General features: G+C 47.9%; 1 protein-coding gene across 1 annotated transcript in view; it reads left to right on the top strand.

The window, feature by feature from the left end:
• The first annotated feature begins 15,336 nt into the window (after positions 1-15,336).
• Positions 15,337-17,693, top strand: part of TMEM242 (transmembrane protein 242) — a 42,477-nt gene continuing 40,120 nt past the window's right edge. The window contains exon 1 of the mRNA XM_083176339.1: positions 15,337-15,590. Coding sequence (XP_083032465.1) covers positions 15,485-15,590 — 106 coding nt within the window. The 5' untranslated portion in view covers positions 15,337-15,484. The remainder of the gene's footprint in view (positions 15,591-17,693) is intronic.

Below are 17,693 nucleotides of genomic sequence, written 5' to 3'. Positions count from 1 at the left end.
ACCACAGGTGCAGGTAACTGAAGGTCAGCAGTACAGGTAACTGGTGACCACAGGTGCAGGTAACTGAAGGTCAGCGGTGCACAGGAGCTTGCAGCCAGAGTGGTTCAGGCCTTGGGAGCCTATTCAGAGAGAGCTCCTACAGCATGGAGCTTAGTAGCGATGATGCACAAGCACGGTGTGCCTCCAGATCTGAGAGGATAACCCCTTAGAGCAGCACTGATTGGACAGCTGGGTGATTGGTAATAAACCTGGAACAGTCTCTGAATGAGGCCAACAGGGTAAACAGGGAACTTGCATAATGCCATTCCACCAGTAACTATGGAGTTAATGGCTGAGTTAGAACCAACCCAAGTACTCATTACTAGCACATGCTCAGGACACATGATAGTCTAGCTGCAGCAGGCCGGACTGAACAGCAGGTATGACAGACCAAATACACAGAATTCAGGCAGGATTGTGACACAATGAAGGCTGAGCAGCAAAAACAAACCCCTCCATACACAGTGGGCAAGAGTAAAGAATTATAGGAGGAGAACAGTTTGAGGCCCAAGTGAATCTCCTCACTCACTTGGCCTGATCTTTTGCTTATTTGCTAGGGCAATTACGGTACAAATGACCCTTACGGCCACAGTACCAGCAAAGACCAGCGCTAATCCTGTGGGCCTTCTCCTCAGCCATGATCCGAATGGACCCCAACTCCATGGGTTCTTCTGAATCATCCGAGACATCCATCAGAAAAGGTATAGGGCGAGAGAGTGACCCTCTCTTTGCTCTGCGTTCTCGGAGCCAACAGTAAATCTTAATAGATAACTCCATCAGCTTATCCAAAGATCCGGGAGCCGATACTGAATCAAACAATCTTTGAGAGTATCGGACAAACCATAACGGAACTGGCTTCGCAGAGCCAGATCATTCCAACCACAGTCATTCACCCGGATCCATACCCTGTCCCCTGTCATAAATGGGACTCTGCAGAGGCCTCCCTGTCATAATCATCATACAGAAGGCCCAACGAAAAAATTGTCAACGGAGGTTAACACTGGGCTATCAGATGGCAAGCCAAAGGCCCAGGTCTGTGGGTCCCCCTGTAACCACGAGATCATCAAACTCACTCTTTAAGACTGACCCTGAGGACTTAGGTCGGATATGAAAATACAACTTGCAACTCTCACGAAAATTATAGAAATCCTTCCGATTACCAGAAAATCGGTTGGGTAGATTCTGGCACCGCCACCGGAGGGACTCGAGACCCCCTCTCTTGATTGGTTACCCGAAGAGATAAATCCTGGACCATCTGAGGTAGACCCACAATCTGGGCATCTAACGTAGGAGCGGTAGGATTCATGACAGGGTTCTCCCATGACCACCAGCACCCACGGACTAAACAGGCTTATTATAGAAATGGAATTTATATAATATGTTTGGCTGGTGATAATGTAACGTGGCAGGTAAGTGGTGGCCACGGCGCACCCTACGCTGACTCTATTGGCCTTCTCGGGCACTGCAGATTGCTAGGCTTCTCCTGTAGTCGCTGCATTTAAAGGAGCGAGTTAAGCTGGCTCCAGGGCCGGTGCTAGGGTGTCCGGCGCCCTCCTGCAAACCATACATTTTGCGCCCTTTCACATTGCCATTGCAACAAACTGCAGCCCGATTGTGGGAGTGTATGCAACATGCGATCCTATGGAGGATCTCGGTTGCATGTACATGTATGTATACACCATCTCAGTGCTGTGTCCGCAAAATGTTGCAGGCACTAAAGGTGCCCATACACGCTGCGAGAATCGCATACGTTATGGGCTAGATCGCATCACATCGCACGGCATGCATGCAATGTGTGCGCATTGCGATCCAAAAGCAGTACAAAAAGAATGTGCAGCAAGGGCGTAACTACCATAGGTTCAAGGGGTGCAGTTGCTATGGGGCCCAGAGCTGAAGGGGGCCCATCTTTACTGTCTAAGTAATATGTTTTACATACATTTTCCACCATCAGTTTCTAAATAGGGGCCCTTACAAACTTTTGCTATGGGGCCTACGAATATCAAGTTACGCCACTGCTGTGCAGCACTCGTGACTGAGGGGGAAAGGAGGGGAGAGAAGGAGTAGATGGAAGAAGAGGGGAGGAGATAGAGGGGGCGGAGTGTTGAGGACTGGCTGTGGCACTGGCACAGCACACTGAGAAGAGGGAAGGAAGGGGAGGCGGCGCTGCTGCCTGTTCGTCATTTGATTGACAGCTGTGCAATGGGTAGGGGGCAGATCCGGACATAACATGTCATCCAGGCATTCACAGACAGTGCTACATGCCTCAGCGCAAGTGTCCATGAGGAAGAGGGAGCAGGTTGCAAGAAGAGGACAGCGTGTGCGCGGTGCAGGGATCTGCTCAGCCTCTCCATACTGCCGCCCGCTGTCAGACAGGCGCTGCAGGCGGCGTGCAGGAAGCAGTGACAGTGAGGGCTGAGGCAGCTTTAGCAGAACAGGGAGGGAAACAGCGCCTTTTCAGCATGGCGCCTCCCTGCTTTGCAGGAGCTGCTGAGTGGGTAGCGCCGGCCCTGGCTGGCTCCGACCCTGATGCAACCAGGTCTTACAAGATGACAAGTCTACGGCGTCCGCCAGAAATAGTGGCAAGAGGAGATCTAACTAACGGGAGCTAACTGGATAGAACACACTGACTGATGGCACCAGGCCAAGCACATCAAAGCAAATACTGGATGCACATAAACTGACGGTACCCCAAAACAGGCGTAAACCCATAACCGTGGGCCTCTCCGTATCAAGGAGAGCTGGACCAAGACAATAACCAGAACCAAGGAAAAAGGGAAGCTGGCCCACTGAAATAAAGAAAGTAACAGAACCAGACTGCGAACCCCGGCAGCACGGGATGGAGAAGTGCAGGCCGGGAACGACTGGCAGGACTAGATGACCGCAATGCTGACCAGGACTGGACCAGGTCGGGACTGGATCAAAACAGGACCAGGACGTGACCAAGACAGGACCCAGACGTGACCGGACAGGACCCAGACGTGACCGGACAGGATGTGACCAGATAGGACTAGGACGTGACAGAACAGGACAGTAGTGCAGCCTGGACACACTGCAGGAAACAATACCACCAGTGGGACTGAGCTGGGCCAGATCCCTTAAAAGGGATCCTCTGGCCAATCAGCCCCCGCCGTGAGGCTGGCCCCCTGTGATTGGAATTATTCTCAGGTGGCCAAGGGCGAGCCGTGGTTGCTAGGCATCAGTCGGGCGATGCGGCCTGTACATTCCCTGAATCACCGTCGCCAGGCGGAAGTGACATGTCCCGGCTGGGCAGAAGTACAAGTGGGTTCTCTGCTGACACCTGGACTGGGTCTAATCATTTCTGCTGCTGCTCTAAACTCCAGATACTGTTGTTCCACATTAATACCATGTGGAACTGTGCTGTCCCTACCACAGCCTGCCTGATCTCAGCCTGGATAATGTCCTTTCTGAGTTGCCCGTGCTGCCTCTTGGTTCTAAAAGCCAGGTCTGGAGGGGTTAAAACAATTCCATAATTATTATGAATCTTGCCAATACCTAATTTTTTAAATTACTTTAATAAATGTTCCCACTCTTCATCCAGGACTCAAACAATACAGTAGTGTACCTAGCTGCCAGCTGTTCCTGCTTTCTAGCAACAGTCCCATGGTTTTCCCTTCAAAATCGTCCTCAAAATTATACAAATGCTCAGTGTACTTTTACCTATTCTGCATGTTAAATGAACTCTTAAATTCATATTATCCAGACTTTAAAATAAAGATTTTAAATATACATGACATTTTGAAAAAATGACAACAGCAGCACCACCACTAATACAAAGTCCTACTCATTCTGCAAATTATACCAGACACGTTTGTATAACAATACGTATAATCTAGTCTCTAGTTCACTAGAATAATCTATTCTCAGGACATGTAAAACTATACAAATATTTATTTTTCTTGCTACTGTATGTGTGAAGTATCATCTTTAATTACATTAAATAATATTTTACTATGACATTACCCCTGCAGATTTTTGGGGAATTTCTGGGAAAATTCTGCCTATAGATCTATATAATGTATATGTATAGATCTATTTGGCATTACAGTTTTATAAAACAAATATTATATTATATACTGTAACATAGGATTTTACAAGAAGCAGATTGCCATTCTTCAGGGCCTCATAAATGGTATAGATTATTTATATGATTTGCCAAAATCAGAAATCCTTGAAGTAATAAAAAATGCAAAACCTGGACAGAATACATGCTGAACAATGAAGCAGTATAAATCTGCAGCCATGCATAGTCAAAAATACTATTAAATATAGTAAATCATAGTTGCCTACCCTCCTGCATTCTGCAGGAGTCTTCTTGAAATAACAGCAATCTCCCTATCTCCCTCATTAGTCTAACAATCTCCCTCATTTCACCTAGCCCACATTACACTGTTACATTTTTGGGAAAAAGGAATGAGAGATAGATAAATTTACATTGAAACATCAGTACAATTTCCCTGCTGTGGGGCTCATCTACATTTGGATAGAAGATATTTTAAAATATTCCTCTCATGTAGCAGTACACACCCACGCTTCTAGGTGCCACTTTCACAATCTCTTTTCACAATCTCTCCATATATGGAAATAGGCATGCCCTGTGGGTGGAGCATGACACATGACGCTCAATGGGGCGCTTAGAAAAATTCTACTACCAACTATATATCTCCCTGAAACAAATTTTCAAAGTAGGCAAGTATTTAGTAAATATATTATACCCAACCAAGAATATGTCATAAAAAAATGCATGATAACTGTGGCCCTTATTCTGGTTGGTGCGGTCAGAGCCGCACACGGGGCTCCGACCGCACAAACCAAGGGCCGCCCACCCGACGGATCGCCACGGCCGTCCGTACACGGACGGCTGGCGATCCGCACAAAAATGGTGGAGGCGTACGCCTCCACCATGGTGGGAGCTGCCCCCTGCATTCGATGGTCGTCGACCATCGAAGGCAGGGCCGCACGCCGCGGCAGCTCCCGCAAGCTGAGACCACACGGACAATCGTCCGTGTGGTAGCTTGTATGGGGGCTGAAAGCTGACATCCGGCGACGTCAGCTTTCCGCCCCCATGTCATGGTAATGAGGGCGTCATGCCCTCATTACCATGCATACGCCCCGCGTTTGCATGGGAACGCCCATGAAACGCGGGGCGTACACATAGGGAAATGAGGGGATGAAGCCCCTCACGCCCCTATCCGCCCCCTTTGCGGCGGACGAAATCCGTCTGCGGCGAAGGGGGCTGCACATGCGCAGAATGACCTCTGCGCATGTGCAGACCACAAACATCGGCGGTACGGCCGCACGCGGGCCGTACCGTGCCGATCTGAATAAGGGCCTGTGTCAGGCATATTGAATGATCCACTTAGGTTTACCAATCACCAATGATTCCCCCTATAACTTACAGTTTCAAGTTCACAGCTTAACATAGTGTCACAAATGTCATATATGCGTATTATGAAGAGTGCCGTATAAGCAAACAAGGGTTTCTAATTGTCCGCAAACCCTCCTCTCACAGTCTGTATAACTGCCATTACATGCAGGATAAAGGTCGGAATGGGACTGCTGCACATGCTCAGCAACAGCTGTTTTTTCCACCAAGTGGATCTGAATGCCAAATCTTTGCATCAGATGGTGGCTTACAATGATTACTGGGCCTGCATACTGTATATTTGAAGAAATGTATTAAATACAGATGGAGCTGCCATCAGCCAGCCTGCCGGATCAACTGATTTCATGTGGTGGAACAAGCTGGCGGACCGACTGACAGACGCATGAGTGGCTCATTTGCTCGTTTGTCCCCATCAGCAAGGGAGTGGGGACCGAAGGCTTCCCTGCCTGTCTCCACTTCAGGGAGACTTGCAGGGAGCGGATGCAGGCTGGGGCTGAGCGGTGAGATGGGTGGAGGGCTGCTACAGCCTCTGACAGAACAGGGGGCGTGAGGGTCTCGTGCACGTGCTCCATTCTGTCGGAGTACGGTGGCTGGCGGGGGACGGTGCATGGCAATTCTATTGCCAGGAACCGCTCTAATGAGAGACGCTCCATCTGTAAACTGCACTTTGTATGGGGCAAACTATAGTTTGTTACATACTAATTATACATCCTGCACAGGCTTGCAAACATTTGGAAAACTCCCTCCAGAAATTATGAGTTAGCCCATGTACAAGATGCACTGTGAACTGAGTCTGTGTGATGTGGGTGAGAGAAAGGATTAATAACAAAAACAATATCAGATATTATTGGACCTGGGACTGATAAATTAGGCAGGACAGGAACTTCCTGTGGGGGGGAACTACCTGCTGTATGCCTTTTACCAGAGCTATCCCTCCCCATGGGCCGTTATTCCATCTGTGGGGCAGCACGGATGGTGTAATGGTTAGCATTACTGCCTCACAGTACTGAGGTAATGGGTTTTATTACCAAACTGTGTGGAGTTTGTATATTCTCCCTGTGCTTGGGTGGGTTTGCTCCGCGTACTCAATTTTCCTCCCACAATTTAAAAATATACTGTGACATGGATCACGAACACAGGGTCTAAGATGAGGACTTGGTATTTTATTCTCATCAGCAAGTACAGCATAGCAGGTGACATTCATATACAGTTGGTATCACAGGCAGTAGCATACAGGCATAGCAGACTCCTAAAAGCCTCCAATGGTCCCTAGTCTAACCCACACTCCCAGCCTATCACATGGGTAGATACTCCACCATCGAGAGCAAGCAGACAATGCCATGGGAAGCCTTAAATCAGGACATCCCAGGTGCTGCTGATTACAGCTGGGATTCTGCTACTGCTAACAAAACCTGGTCTGGATCCTCCACATTACTTTCATGAGGGGAAATGCTGACTAATCGCGGGCCGTGGCAGCATTTTTTCTAACTTAAAAAAATAAAACTAATCTGTCAGGGTTTTTTGGGGGTACTCAGAACCCCCCCCCCCCCCTTTCCTGTGCGAGACCCACACTCTGAGCCTGGGCGGGAAATCCCGGATTCCCCTAATCCAGATTCGCTCATCCCTATTCAGAATGCTGCTGATACCCATTTATTTATTCTCATTAAAACACAATGCTCTGTATAACAGCAGCTAATGCACCTCTTTGTGAGTTATAAAATACTTGCAGAAATTGTCACTTCTATTATATTTCCTTATATTGAGAGAAGAAAAAATTAGCGATATTCTGGGTGCACACTCTCCCTCTTCGCAGACGATGTCCTCCTCACTTTAACTAACCCCTCAATTTCCCTCCCCAACCTTTTCCAAGAACTTTCCTTGTACGGTCACTTCTCAGGTTATAAAATCAACCACGATAAATCTGAATCGCTCCCCCTTCACATCCATAAGCCCTCTCTTGATCTCCTTCAGTCTAATTTCACCTTTTCCTGGCGCAGAGACTCCATCAAATACTTAGGCATACACCTGATAAAAACGTATGCGAACCTCTATAAATTTAACTACCCCCGCCTCCTCCAGACTATCTCACAAGACCTTGACAGGTGGAGCAAACTCTTCATATCCTGGACAGGACGTATAAACGTTATTAAGATGTCTGTGCTCCCAAAGCTTCTCTATCTCTTTCAGACCCTCCCCATCGCTGTCCCCAAAAGAACCCTTGCCACCCTCCAAACCTCTTACTGTAAATTTGTTTGGAACCACAAAAAAACCTGCATACGCTGAGACATCCTTGCCAAGAATCCAACCTCAGGCGGTTTGGGCCTTCCCCTTCTCTCCAAATACTATCACGTGTCCAGACTCAGTCAACTAGTCGCCTGGCACTCCCCCCGTGGTGTGAAAAGATGGGTCGACATGGAATCTGACCTCTCAAAGACACTCTCCGTCTCCTATTTACCTTGGGTCCCACGTCAACTCAGACCTGCCTCAGCTTTAGCTATACCCACAATCTCCCTCACCCTCTCTGTCTGGGACTCACTCACCACCAAGCTCTCACTCACTTCATACCCCTCCCCCCAAACTCCTATCTGGCAAAATCCATCCTTCCCCCCAGGTCAATCCCTACACATGGCCACCACATGGTCCTCAGCAGGTATCACACGATTGCGACACGTCCACGACAAGAATACACTGCTATCCTTCGCTGATCTCCAGGAAAAACACCACCTCCCACACTCCCTCTTTTATCAGTTCCTCCAAATCCGGAGCTTTATTAATGTCACCCTATCTAGGACGGGCTCTCTCAGAAACCCTACCCCCATAGAAAATCTTTGTTCCCAGAGACCTATGGAAAAAGGCATCATTTCATACCTATACCACTTCGTTCTCACGCCAGACGGCCCACCCTTAGAAACTCATGAAAGAGCCTGGGAAATGGACTTGGATATTTCCCTAGGAGAAGACTCCTGGAAAGAGATCCGCCTGGCTATATCTAAATGTTCTATCAGTGCAGCTATTAAGGAAACCTCATACAAAATCTATACCCGATGGTACCTAGTCCCTACACGTCTTCATGCCATATACCCGTCTGTACCCAACTCATGCTGGCGACAATGCGGATGTGAAGGAACTTTCTTCCACATTTTGTGGACCTGCCCACACATTAGGCCCTTCTGGAACATGGTGCAATCGGTTATAAACTCATCCATCCCAACCTGCCCCCCACTCACACCGCCCACAATGCTTCTGTGTGCCCCGGTCGACCGGTTAACCTCCTTCTCCAATAAGCTCATCCTCCACATCACCTGCGCTGCCAAGCTCCAGATCGCTGAGACCTGGAAAAACCCGACTCCCCCTTCCCACCAAGAACTACTAAACCGAATCTGGTTTGTCTCTAAAATGGAGTACATAACCAGCCTCCAAAATAACACAGTGGAGAAGTTTCACAAGGTATGGGAACCCTGGTATGCCTCAAGAAACCTTCCCCTCCCGGGACTGGTTTGATCTCCCCTACACCCGTATCAGCCCCTATCAGTCCGACCTACTCCCTCCTTAGTCCTTAAACTCATCTCACGACTCTACAAACATTTTGTTCAGCTCCTTCCCCTTAAAACACCCTAACAACTCACAAACCTCAACGACTCCCCCCCCTCCCCCTCTACACACTCTTCGCTTCCCCACCGCTTTCCCCCCTCCCTTTCTCAACGTATCCGCCCCCCTATCCAACTTCCACTCCTCCAGCCCCTATCCATTACCCCCCTACTAGTTCATTTAAGTACATCTTTTCTTAACGAACGTAACCATCAACGGTCCTGTTGTATTGCCTTCTAATAACCACATGCCTTCTCGTTAACTCTAGAACCGTTGTACATAAACAAGCTATGTTGTTTCATCTTCAATAAAAATATTTGAACATTAAAAAAAATAGGTACTTATGTAGTATCTGGGCTGCCGATTTTTTGATTGTATGCCTTAAGTTAAGGCATACAATCAGATGCGATGCGATGCGATATCGCATCGCATGGCATACGACCATGCGATGCGATGCGATGCGATGACCCGATTTTTCCATAGGATTCAATGTTAAAATGGACTGAGTCCATTTTAACATGGAATTCAATGGGAAAAAGGGGTCCTTTTCATACCCCTACTATCCAAGTGGGCATGGAGTTGGATATAAACCTGTGGCGAGCGTAGCGAGCCACCGAGCCCGAAGCGTGGCGAGCGAAGCGAGCCCCGCGAGGGGACGGTATTCTGTGTCCCCTCGCGGGGCTCGCTACGCTCGCCACGCTTCGGGCTCGGTGGCTCGCTACGCTCGCCACAGGTTTATATCCAACTCCATGCCCACTTGGATAGTAGGGGTATGAAAAGGACCCCTTTTCCCATTGAATTCTATGTTAAAATGGACTCAGTCCATTTTAACATTGAATCCTATGGAAAAATCGGGTCCATCGCATCGCATGCGATATGGTCGGGTGCGATGCGATGCGATGGACCCGATTTCAAAATCGGCAGCCCAGTTACTACATAAGTACCAAAAAATATATATATATTTTTTTTTTTTTACACATAGCAGCCAGCAGGGGGCCAGGAGCTGAGAGCCGATCATTAGATATTCATATATTCACTGCTCCCGATCATTACATATGCACGATCGAGAGCAGTGAATACCAGGTTCCCTGCTGGCTCTCCCGGGGGGCAGCCTGTGCTGCCTGGCTCCCAGGGAACCCACCTCCCCCCCACATACGTTCTGGGGCAGGCAGGGAGACTTCCATCTCCCTGCCTGCCGCCGTCCTCAGGCTCCCTGCGGTGGACGCCGCAGGGGTTCACATTCGCGGTCAGGGGACGCACAACAAACCAGGGGCTCATCGCCTGCACAGTGCGCAAACATTTGCCGGTCCTGCCACTGGCTGCACAATCACCGTCGTCCTGCTCAGCCCACCAGCCACAAAGCCGTGCATCTGACCGCACAGCTCCCTGGCCGCTCATCTATGTGCAAAGGCAAAGGATATGAGCATGCAGCTGAGCGTCCAGGAGGCTGTGCGGCCGGAGGGCTGAATGGGAACTTGGGAAGCTGGGGGGAGCTAAACAGTCGGAGGGCAGTGCAGGCGGCTGAGGGGGTATGAGCCGGTGGCTGAGCAGCAGGAGGGATGACTGATCGGGCAGGTGCTGAGCGGACACGCAAGTAAATCAATGCTGCAGCCATTCCTTGGGGCCCCTCAGATCACTGGGGCCCGGGTCAGTTGTCCCCTTTGACCCCCCTGTCGCCGGGCCTGCCTATTGTGACATTAGGAATTCATCTTTTATTATTTTATTATTTTTTCATTTTTACTAAATACATTTTACTACTTAAATATAACCTTGACCTCTGCACAGTTTTGATCTGTTTTGTCTATAAATAGTAAAACTGTAGCAGGGCATGCTGGGATTTATAGTTCAACAACAGATGGAATGTCAAGGTTAGCCATCACTGGTCTAGTGTATGGCCAGCATAAAAAAATGCTTAAATATAAAACATTCATTATTTGTGTAGGAAATCTTTTAACAGTATGATAGAGTTTTAATAAATGTATACATTTATCCACAAATAAAACAATCTTCTCCATATGAAAGGAATGTGCTAACATTCTGACAGTTGGGTGGAACATTAAGCATCCTTTGGGAAACAGCCATCTGCTCAATAATATTGGAATGCTATACAAGTGTGTATCAGCTTGTTTATAAAAGGCATAGACTCATTCATCTATAATTGTTACACCTGGCCTACAATTCCTGTTGGCTCTATGGGGCATATTTATCATATCTGACATTTTAAATGTGAATGGCATATGACAAAAATGTCTTTGCAAATCAAGTATATTATTACAAACATTATTATTAACAATTATTTATATATCGCACACATATTCCGTAGCGCTTTACAGAGAATATTTAAATATATACACATCAGTCCCTGCCCCAGTGGAGCTTACAATCTGTGTTCCCTACCAGACATGCACACACATTCATTCTAGGGTTAATTTTGTGGGAGTAAATTAATTTACCAGTATATTTTTGGATTGGAGGAAACCGGAGTACCCAGAGGAAACCCACACAAGCACAGGGAGAATATACAAACTCCACACAGTTAGGACCATAGTGAGAATTAGCACTGTGGGGTAGTAATGCTAACCATTACACCATCCATGCTGCCCCAAGTATAATAATTTTACCAGGACATGGGCTCCAATAACAGCCCGTCCCAACTAAGGACATGGAAACAAAGCGATGTGTTGTTTTTTTTTTTTTTTAAACGTTTTTATTGTGTTTTGTTGAAAAACAGAAAGACAACAAACTGTAGACAATAGAAATCTTGCCATGCATGTAGATAACGTATGTTCAAAATGTACTGTCACTTTATAAAAAAGCATGAATAAAGCATGATAATTGCACAATATATGCTTTTCGTTTCCTTCTGTTTTCCCTTATAGAGCTTATCCGAACAGATAAACATACATCATAATATCAACATACCATCATAGGTTTCCCAACTTTAACTCTCCCCCTCCCTCCCCTACCTCGCCCTTCCCCCCTTCCCACCCACCCTCCCTTCAAGTCCTGGGTGCAATCTGTTCTCCGCTAAGAGATCTGATTAAATACCATGTTGTGCCTTCATATAAAGAGTAAATACGTTGCTGGGTCTCCCCATCCAGTGAGTCTAGCGATGTGTGTGTTTTATGCTGGGTCCATACTAATAGATATATCTGCAGATCAATTGACCGGTGTTGTTCACAGATATATCCATTGGCTCTGTATTACAGCTGATGCCCGATATATCCAGAGATATATCAGCACATCGTGCTGTGTGTGCGGGAGATCCGCCAACCGCCCGTACAATGGATCTGCAGATGGATCGGGCAGCATGTTCTCCATTCAGACTTGCATGCGCCCACTCTTGCATGCGCCCGCTCACTGAGGTGCCAATCACTGTCGGCTCCCGGCACAGCTGTACGGGCAGTAGGCAAATCTTCAGTACATATAGCACGATGCACTGATATATCTCTGGATGTATCGGGCATCAGCTGTAGCTTAGAAAATAAGGAAAAATTACCCCGTGTGTATGTCCCATAGTTTATGCTATCATTTTGCTTCTGAGCTCTGTGTCAGCATTAGATCCAGGAAAAAATTACAGGGGGAAGACCACAATTAATAAAGGGTGGTGCCGTCGTGTGAGCAGGTTTCTAGAAAAGGGTATATGGCCTAATAAAACATGGTTATCAAAATAATTTCTTAGTTGTACTATAAGTGTGCTCAGTAGGTTCGTGCATCAAAAGTAGGTGTGGCCTTGTGTCATGAGGGGGCATGCTCTTATGAAACTAGAGGAGCGGCTACATGACAATAGGGGCATGGCCACATTATGCCACACACCGTAATGAATCTTACACATTATGCCACCTCTTCCAATTTTCTAACAGACACATTGTGAGAAAAGTGAGTTTGGGTCAGATGACCCTGTAAAGATACCTTGATAAGATTGACACCACTCTGAGTCGTGTAAGTGGGGTACGTCCCTGTCTACATTCTTGGTATACCTACTTTTATAATATCCTTGGTGAAAGTGACCTGTCTCGGTGGAAAAAGATACCTTTTTGTGAGGTACCTACACTTGCCTGATGTGAGTTTCGGGTACGAGATACACATATACCTTATAAAGAAACCTATATATGAGGAATACACCCCCACTTGGTGTGAGTAGGGTATGCAACCCTCCCATATAATTAACGGGAAAAGAACTGATGATCACTGCAAGAATACACTTGAACTAACTTGTTGCCCAGGGGGCTTCCTCCAGCCATGCAGGCTCCTGCCCCTCTCCCCACACAGCCGCACTGTCTGAGTATTAATAACTGCACAAGTAACATCTGCCCCACCTGCAGTGCACATGGTTTTGTCCATCTAAGAAGGATTTTTTCAGAAAAAGTGAACTAGAATAAGGCCCATTGTTAATGACATAGCCCCTACCTCCCAATCTCCCCAACATTTGCTCGGCATACTCAATGTATTGTCAAGGAAGCATGCTAGCAGCAGGGGGCGGGTGACGTCACTGAACGATATCATTAATTATAGTCGATCAGGGCCGCCGACAGGGGTACAACTGTCCCGGGCCCCCAGCCTATGGAGGGGACTGGGCAGCTGCCCACAGTTGCACGGCACCCCCCCCGCTCCGCACCCACACAAATGCCCCCACCCGGTGGCCAGGCTCACACAATACACAGTGCAGCCTGCAGAGCGCTGAGCTTAGGATACAGAGGGGATCGGCGCTCTGCAGGCTGCACTGTGCAGTGAGTGCTCTGAGCCCCGGGAGAAGATGCTGCTGCGCCGCCGACACCACAGCTGGTAAGTAATTGGGGGGGAGGCCTAGTGCCGGCGTGTGGGGTTGCCGCTGGGGGCCTGGGCTGAAGGTCAGTCCCGGGCCCCAACATTACTAGTGGCGGCCCTGTAGTCGATATGAGCTATACTGTTTGCCTGGGAGCTCCGATGTAAATAGTTTAACATGTATGGGGCTTCAGACAGATAAATGCTGGGTACACACGACACAATGGCCCTGATTCAGGTTGTCTGCAGATGCCGCCAGCCCTAATGCCCCCCTGTACCATGCAAGGGGATGTGTACTAGAAAACATCCCCTTGCATGCCTCCGCTGGCAGAAGAAATCATTCGGAGGTCGCTGACCATCAAATGATTTCTCATGCCTTCGCAAATAAAAGTCTGTGGAAACTGTTACTTACAACGAAGACGGGGCGGGCGGCTGGCATCCTGTGACATCAGCCGCCCACCCCCGTCAGCCATCGGTCCGCCCACGGACCAATGGGAACACCTAGCATTTTCATGGGGACGCCCATAAAATACAAGGCATTCCCATGGTCCAGCGCCGTCACTGCCCCTGGCCCTCCCTCCCCTCAATGAACATGTGCCTCACCGAAGCTGTGTTTTACTGGGGTCTGCACATACGCAAATACGTGCTTGCGCATGCACAGACCCCCAAACATTGGAATGTGGCTGAATTCATCAGTGCCAATGGTGGTGATTCTGGTTGACTTGATAAGGTGCAAAACTCGCATCTTATCGAGTCCTTGTAATGCCGCCCCAACGAATGCAGGCCCCCCTCCCCACTGCCTTTTACCCTCGCAACCATGAGAGGGGATATTGTCACGGAGAGACATCCCCACGCATGTGTCCGCAGTAGGAGAAATCATACGATGGTCGGCAACCATCTAATGATTTCTCCTGGGCTCGCAAATATAAGTCTGTGGAGACTGACGAAGACAGGGCAGGCGGCTGACGTCATGTGATGTGCCGCTGGACGTTCCCATGGGCGCTATCCGAGTCCGCCGTCCCATACCCCCAGCCCACACAGCTCTGTGCGAACGGCCCGGCGACATTGAAAATTGCCGCGGCCGTTCGCAGTCGGGGTTTGCACCTGGGGACTATTTTGGTTAAATACAAGTGAACCAGAATCATCCCCAATGTGTGTTCCCAGCAGCAAGATCATTAGCGAGGGGACCTGGCATTGTCAAGCACAACACACTTGCCAATGCAGGCAACTACAAGCGGCTAACACCGGGGTACCCAAACCACATATATATTACATACACGATAACAAATCCCCCCCTGCAGGAGCAGCGCATTTTGACCCTCCTGGAATGGGTCACGTTGGGAGGTATGCTACATGGTCGGCACTGCAGCCACTGTGACTGGACTGCTGAAACAAAATTACAAAATTGCATTAATCACGAGTAGCCGAGACAGTACATATTCATCTGCCTAGCGTGAGATACAGCAGCCATGTATCTCTTGGTTTAAACGTACAAGCAAGCAATTTCTTCTGTAGTGTAACAGGGGTGCTGCAACGTTCGCGTGATAATGTCATGCGTGATTGTATTACACAGGAAGAACTTCAACTACTCAGTCTCAGGAAGAGGAGGAGATCCGGGGCACACTGTGTATGTATATGTATGAGGGTTAGCATGTGTGCACCGGGGAAAACACACAGCTAATATTGACCATGGATACAGAGGGTGCCAGCATAAAGAAGGAGGGGGTGGCCTGGGATTGCACTTCTGTCCACCCTGCTGAGGTCACCCGAGAGGACAAGCTGCTGCTCATTAAAGGTGCAGTATAACCTGTACGCGCTGTGTATGCACTTGATCTCGGGGTAGTGCACTCCCGGGGTCGGTCCAGCACTGTGACCCAAGGTGTGCAGACCAGCTGCTGACAAAATGTTCATGGCTCAGGTCAATTTAAGACTCGTTGTAAAGCTTTACTAGATGGCTTATTTATACACACTCAATTCTCTAATATACACCGGGTGTACTTTATAATAATATTAATCCTAAAATCCTTGCCAAAATAAATTAAATATCGTAGTTCTAGGTGTTTTGATAGTGACAATATCTGTACATTTGTTGTAATTTTTTGCATTACAAAAATGTATATTGCATGAAAAGGATTGACAATGGTCAGCACTTTCACAGGGCAAATTGTTTTGATAATTTAAAGGGACTATGTAAAAACCGGACCGGACTAGACTCCGGACCGCCGGACAGGACATCAAAATCTGCAGTCCGGAGCTTATAGGGTCCGGTCCGGGGGGTGTCCTGTTCGGGGGGTGTCTTGTCCGGGGGGGTCCCTGTGATAGCTATTATCAGGGACATGGGGAAGGGGAGATTACAGCCTCCCCCTGTGGTCCGGACCGTCCGGTTTTTGCTACATGCCCGGACCATACAGGGAGACTTTATTCTACCCCTCCTCCTCTACCTGGTGACAGGGGTCACAGGCAGAACCCCCAGACAGGACACCCCCGGACAGGACACCCCCCGGACCGGACGCTACAAGCTCCAAAATGCAGTTTGATGTCTGGTCCGGCGGTCCGGGGGTTTTGTCCTGGTCCGGTTTTTACCCATACCCTAATTTAAAGACCATTTTCACAGGATTCGGGACCAATGTTTAGTATTCTGTTTTAGATATCTAGAATGTGGGTTGGTGGTATACTGTAGATGGAAGTCAAATTAATGTTACCCACCCCAAGTATGTTATCCTACCCCATGGGGTTAACTCACAATTGTGATTTTGCATGTCACTGGAATTACCATATATACTCGAGTATAAGCCTACTTTTTCAGAACATTTTTTATGCTGAAAAAGCCCCCCTCGGCTTATACTCGAGTGAGGGTCCCACTTGAGTCAATAAGTTTTCCCAGTTTTTTTGTTGTAAAATGAGGTGCCTCGGCTTATATTCGGGTCGACTTCTACTCGAGTATATACGGTACATTGGCTATCCATTGTGGCGGTAGAGGCAGTTTGTTTCCTTTAGGGCCTCTATGGCGTTCTGGCCCACTTCCAAAGGTCCTGTGTGGCCGCTGGGTGGTTATTTGTGGTACTGCCCTGCAAAAGAGTGTTGTTGTTGTTGTTGTTGTTGTTGTTGTTGTTGTTGTTGTTGTTGTTGTTGTTGTTGTTGTTGTTGTTGTTGTTGTTGTTGTTGTTGTTGTTGTTGTTGTTGTTGTTGTTGTTGTTGTTGTTGTTGTTGTTGTTGTTGTTGTTGTTGTTGTTGTTGTTGTTGTTGTTGTTGTTGTTGTTGTTGTTGTTGTTGTTGTTGTTGTTGTTGTTGTTATTTAATAATTATTTATATAGTGCACACATATTCTGCAGCGCTTTATAGAGAATATTGGAACATTCACATCATTCCCTGCCCCAGTGGAGTTTACCACATGTACACGCACACAGATCCATTCTAGGGTTAATTTTGTTAGGAGCCAATTAACCTACAGTATATTTTTGATTATGGGAGGAAACAGGAGTACCCGGAGGAAACCCACGCAAGTATAGGGAGAATATACAAACTTCATACTGTACTTGTAGTTCTGTCCAGTTGTGTGACTACAGAGGGTGCAGGGGATGCAACTTCTATGGGACCTGCCTGCTTGAGGGGCCTCATGGCTCAAAACGCAATCCCCTGCATCCTGAATTTTGTTCCATTTCTTTTTAAAGTAGTGTCTCCTGTCAGTTGCGGTGGCTTACGCAATTGAAGAGGGTGGAGGTCCATCTGATCCAGGGTCCTGCTGGCTGGCCACACATTGCCAGTGCTGCCGCAGCTGTCATGTCATGCTGCTGTAGGACCAGACGGCGGGACGGCTACATTTCAATGTAGGTGTTCACACAGTGTGGCGGTGCCACACTGTGTTACACATCAAATGCGGTCAGAAGTGGGTGGATGC

This window comes from Crinia signifera, chromosome 3, assembly GCF_055691185.1.
Source record: "Crinia signifera chromosome 3, ASM5569118v1, whole genome shotgun sequence".
Lineage (NCBI taxonomy): Eukaryota > Metazoa > Chordata > Amphibia > Anura > Myobatrachidae > Crinia > Crinia signifera.
This window is presented reverse-complemented; position numbering and strand designations above follow the sequence as displayed.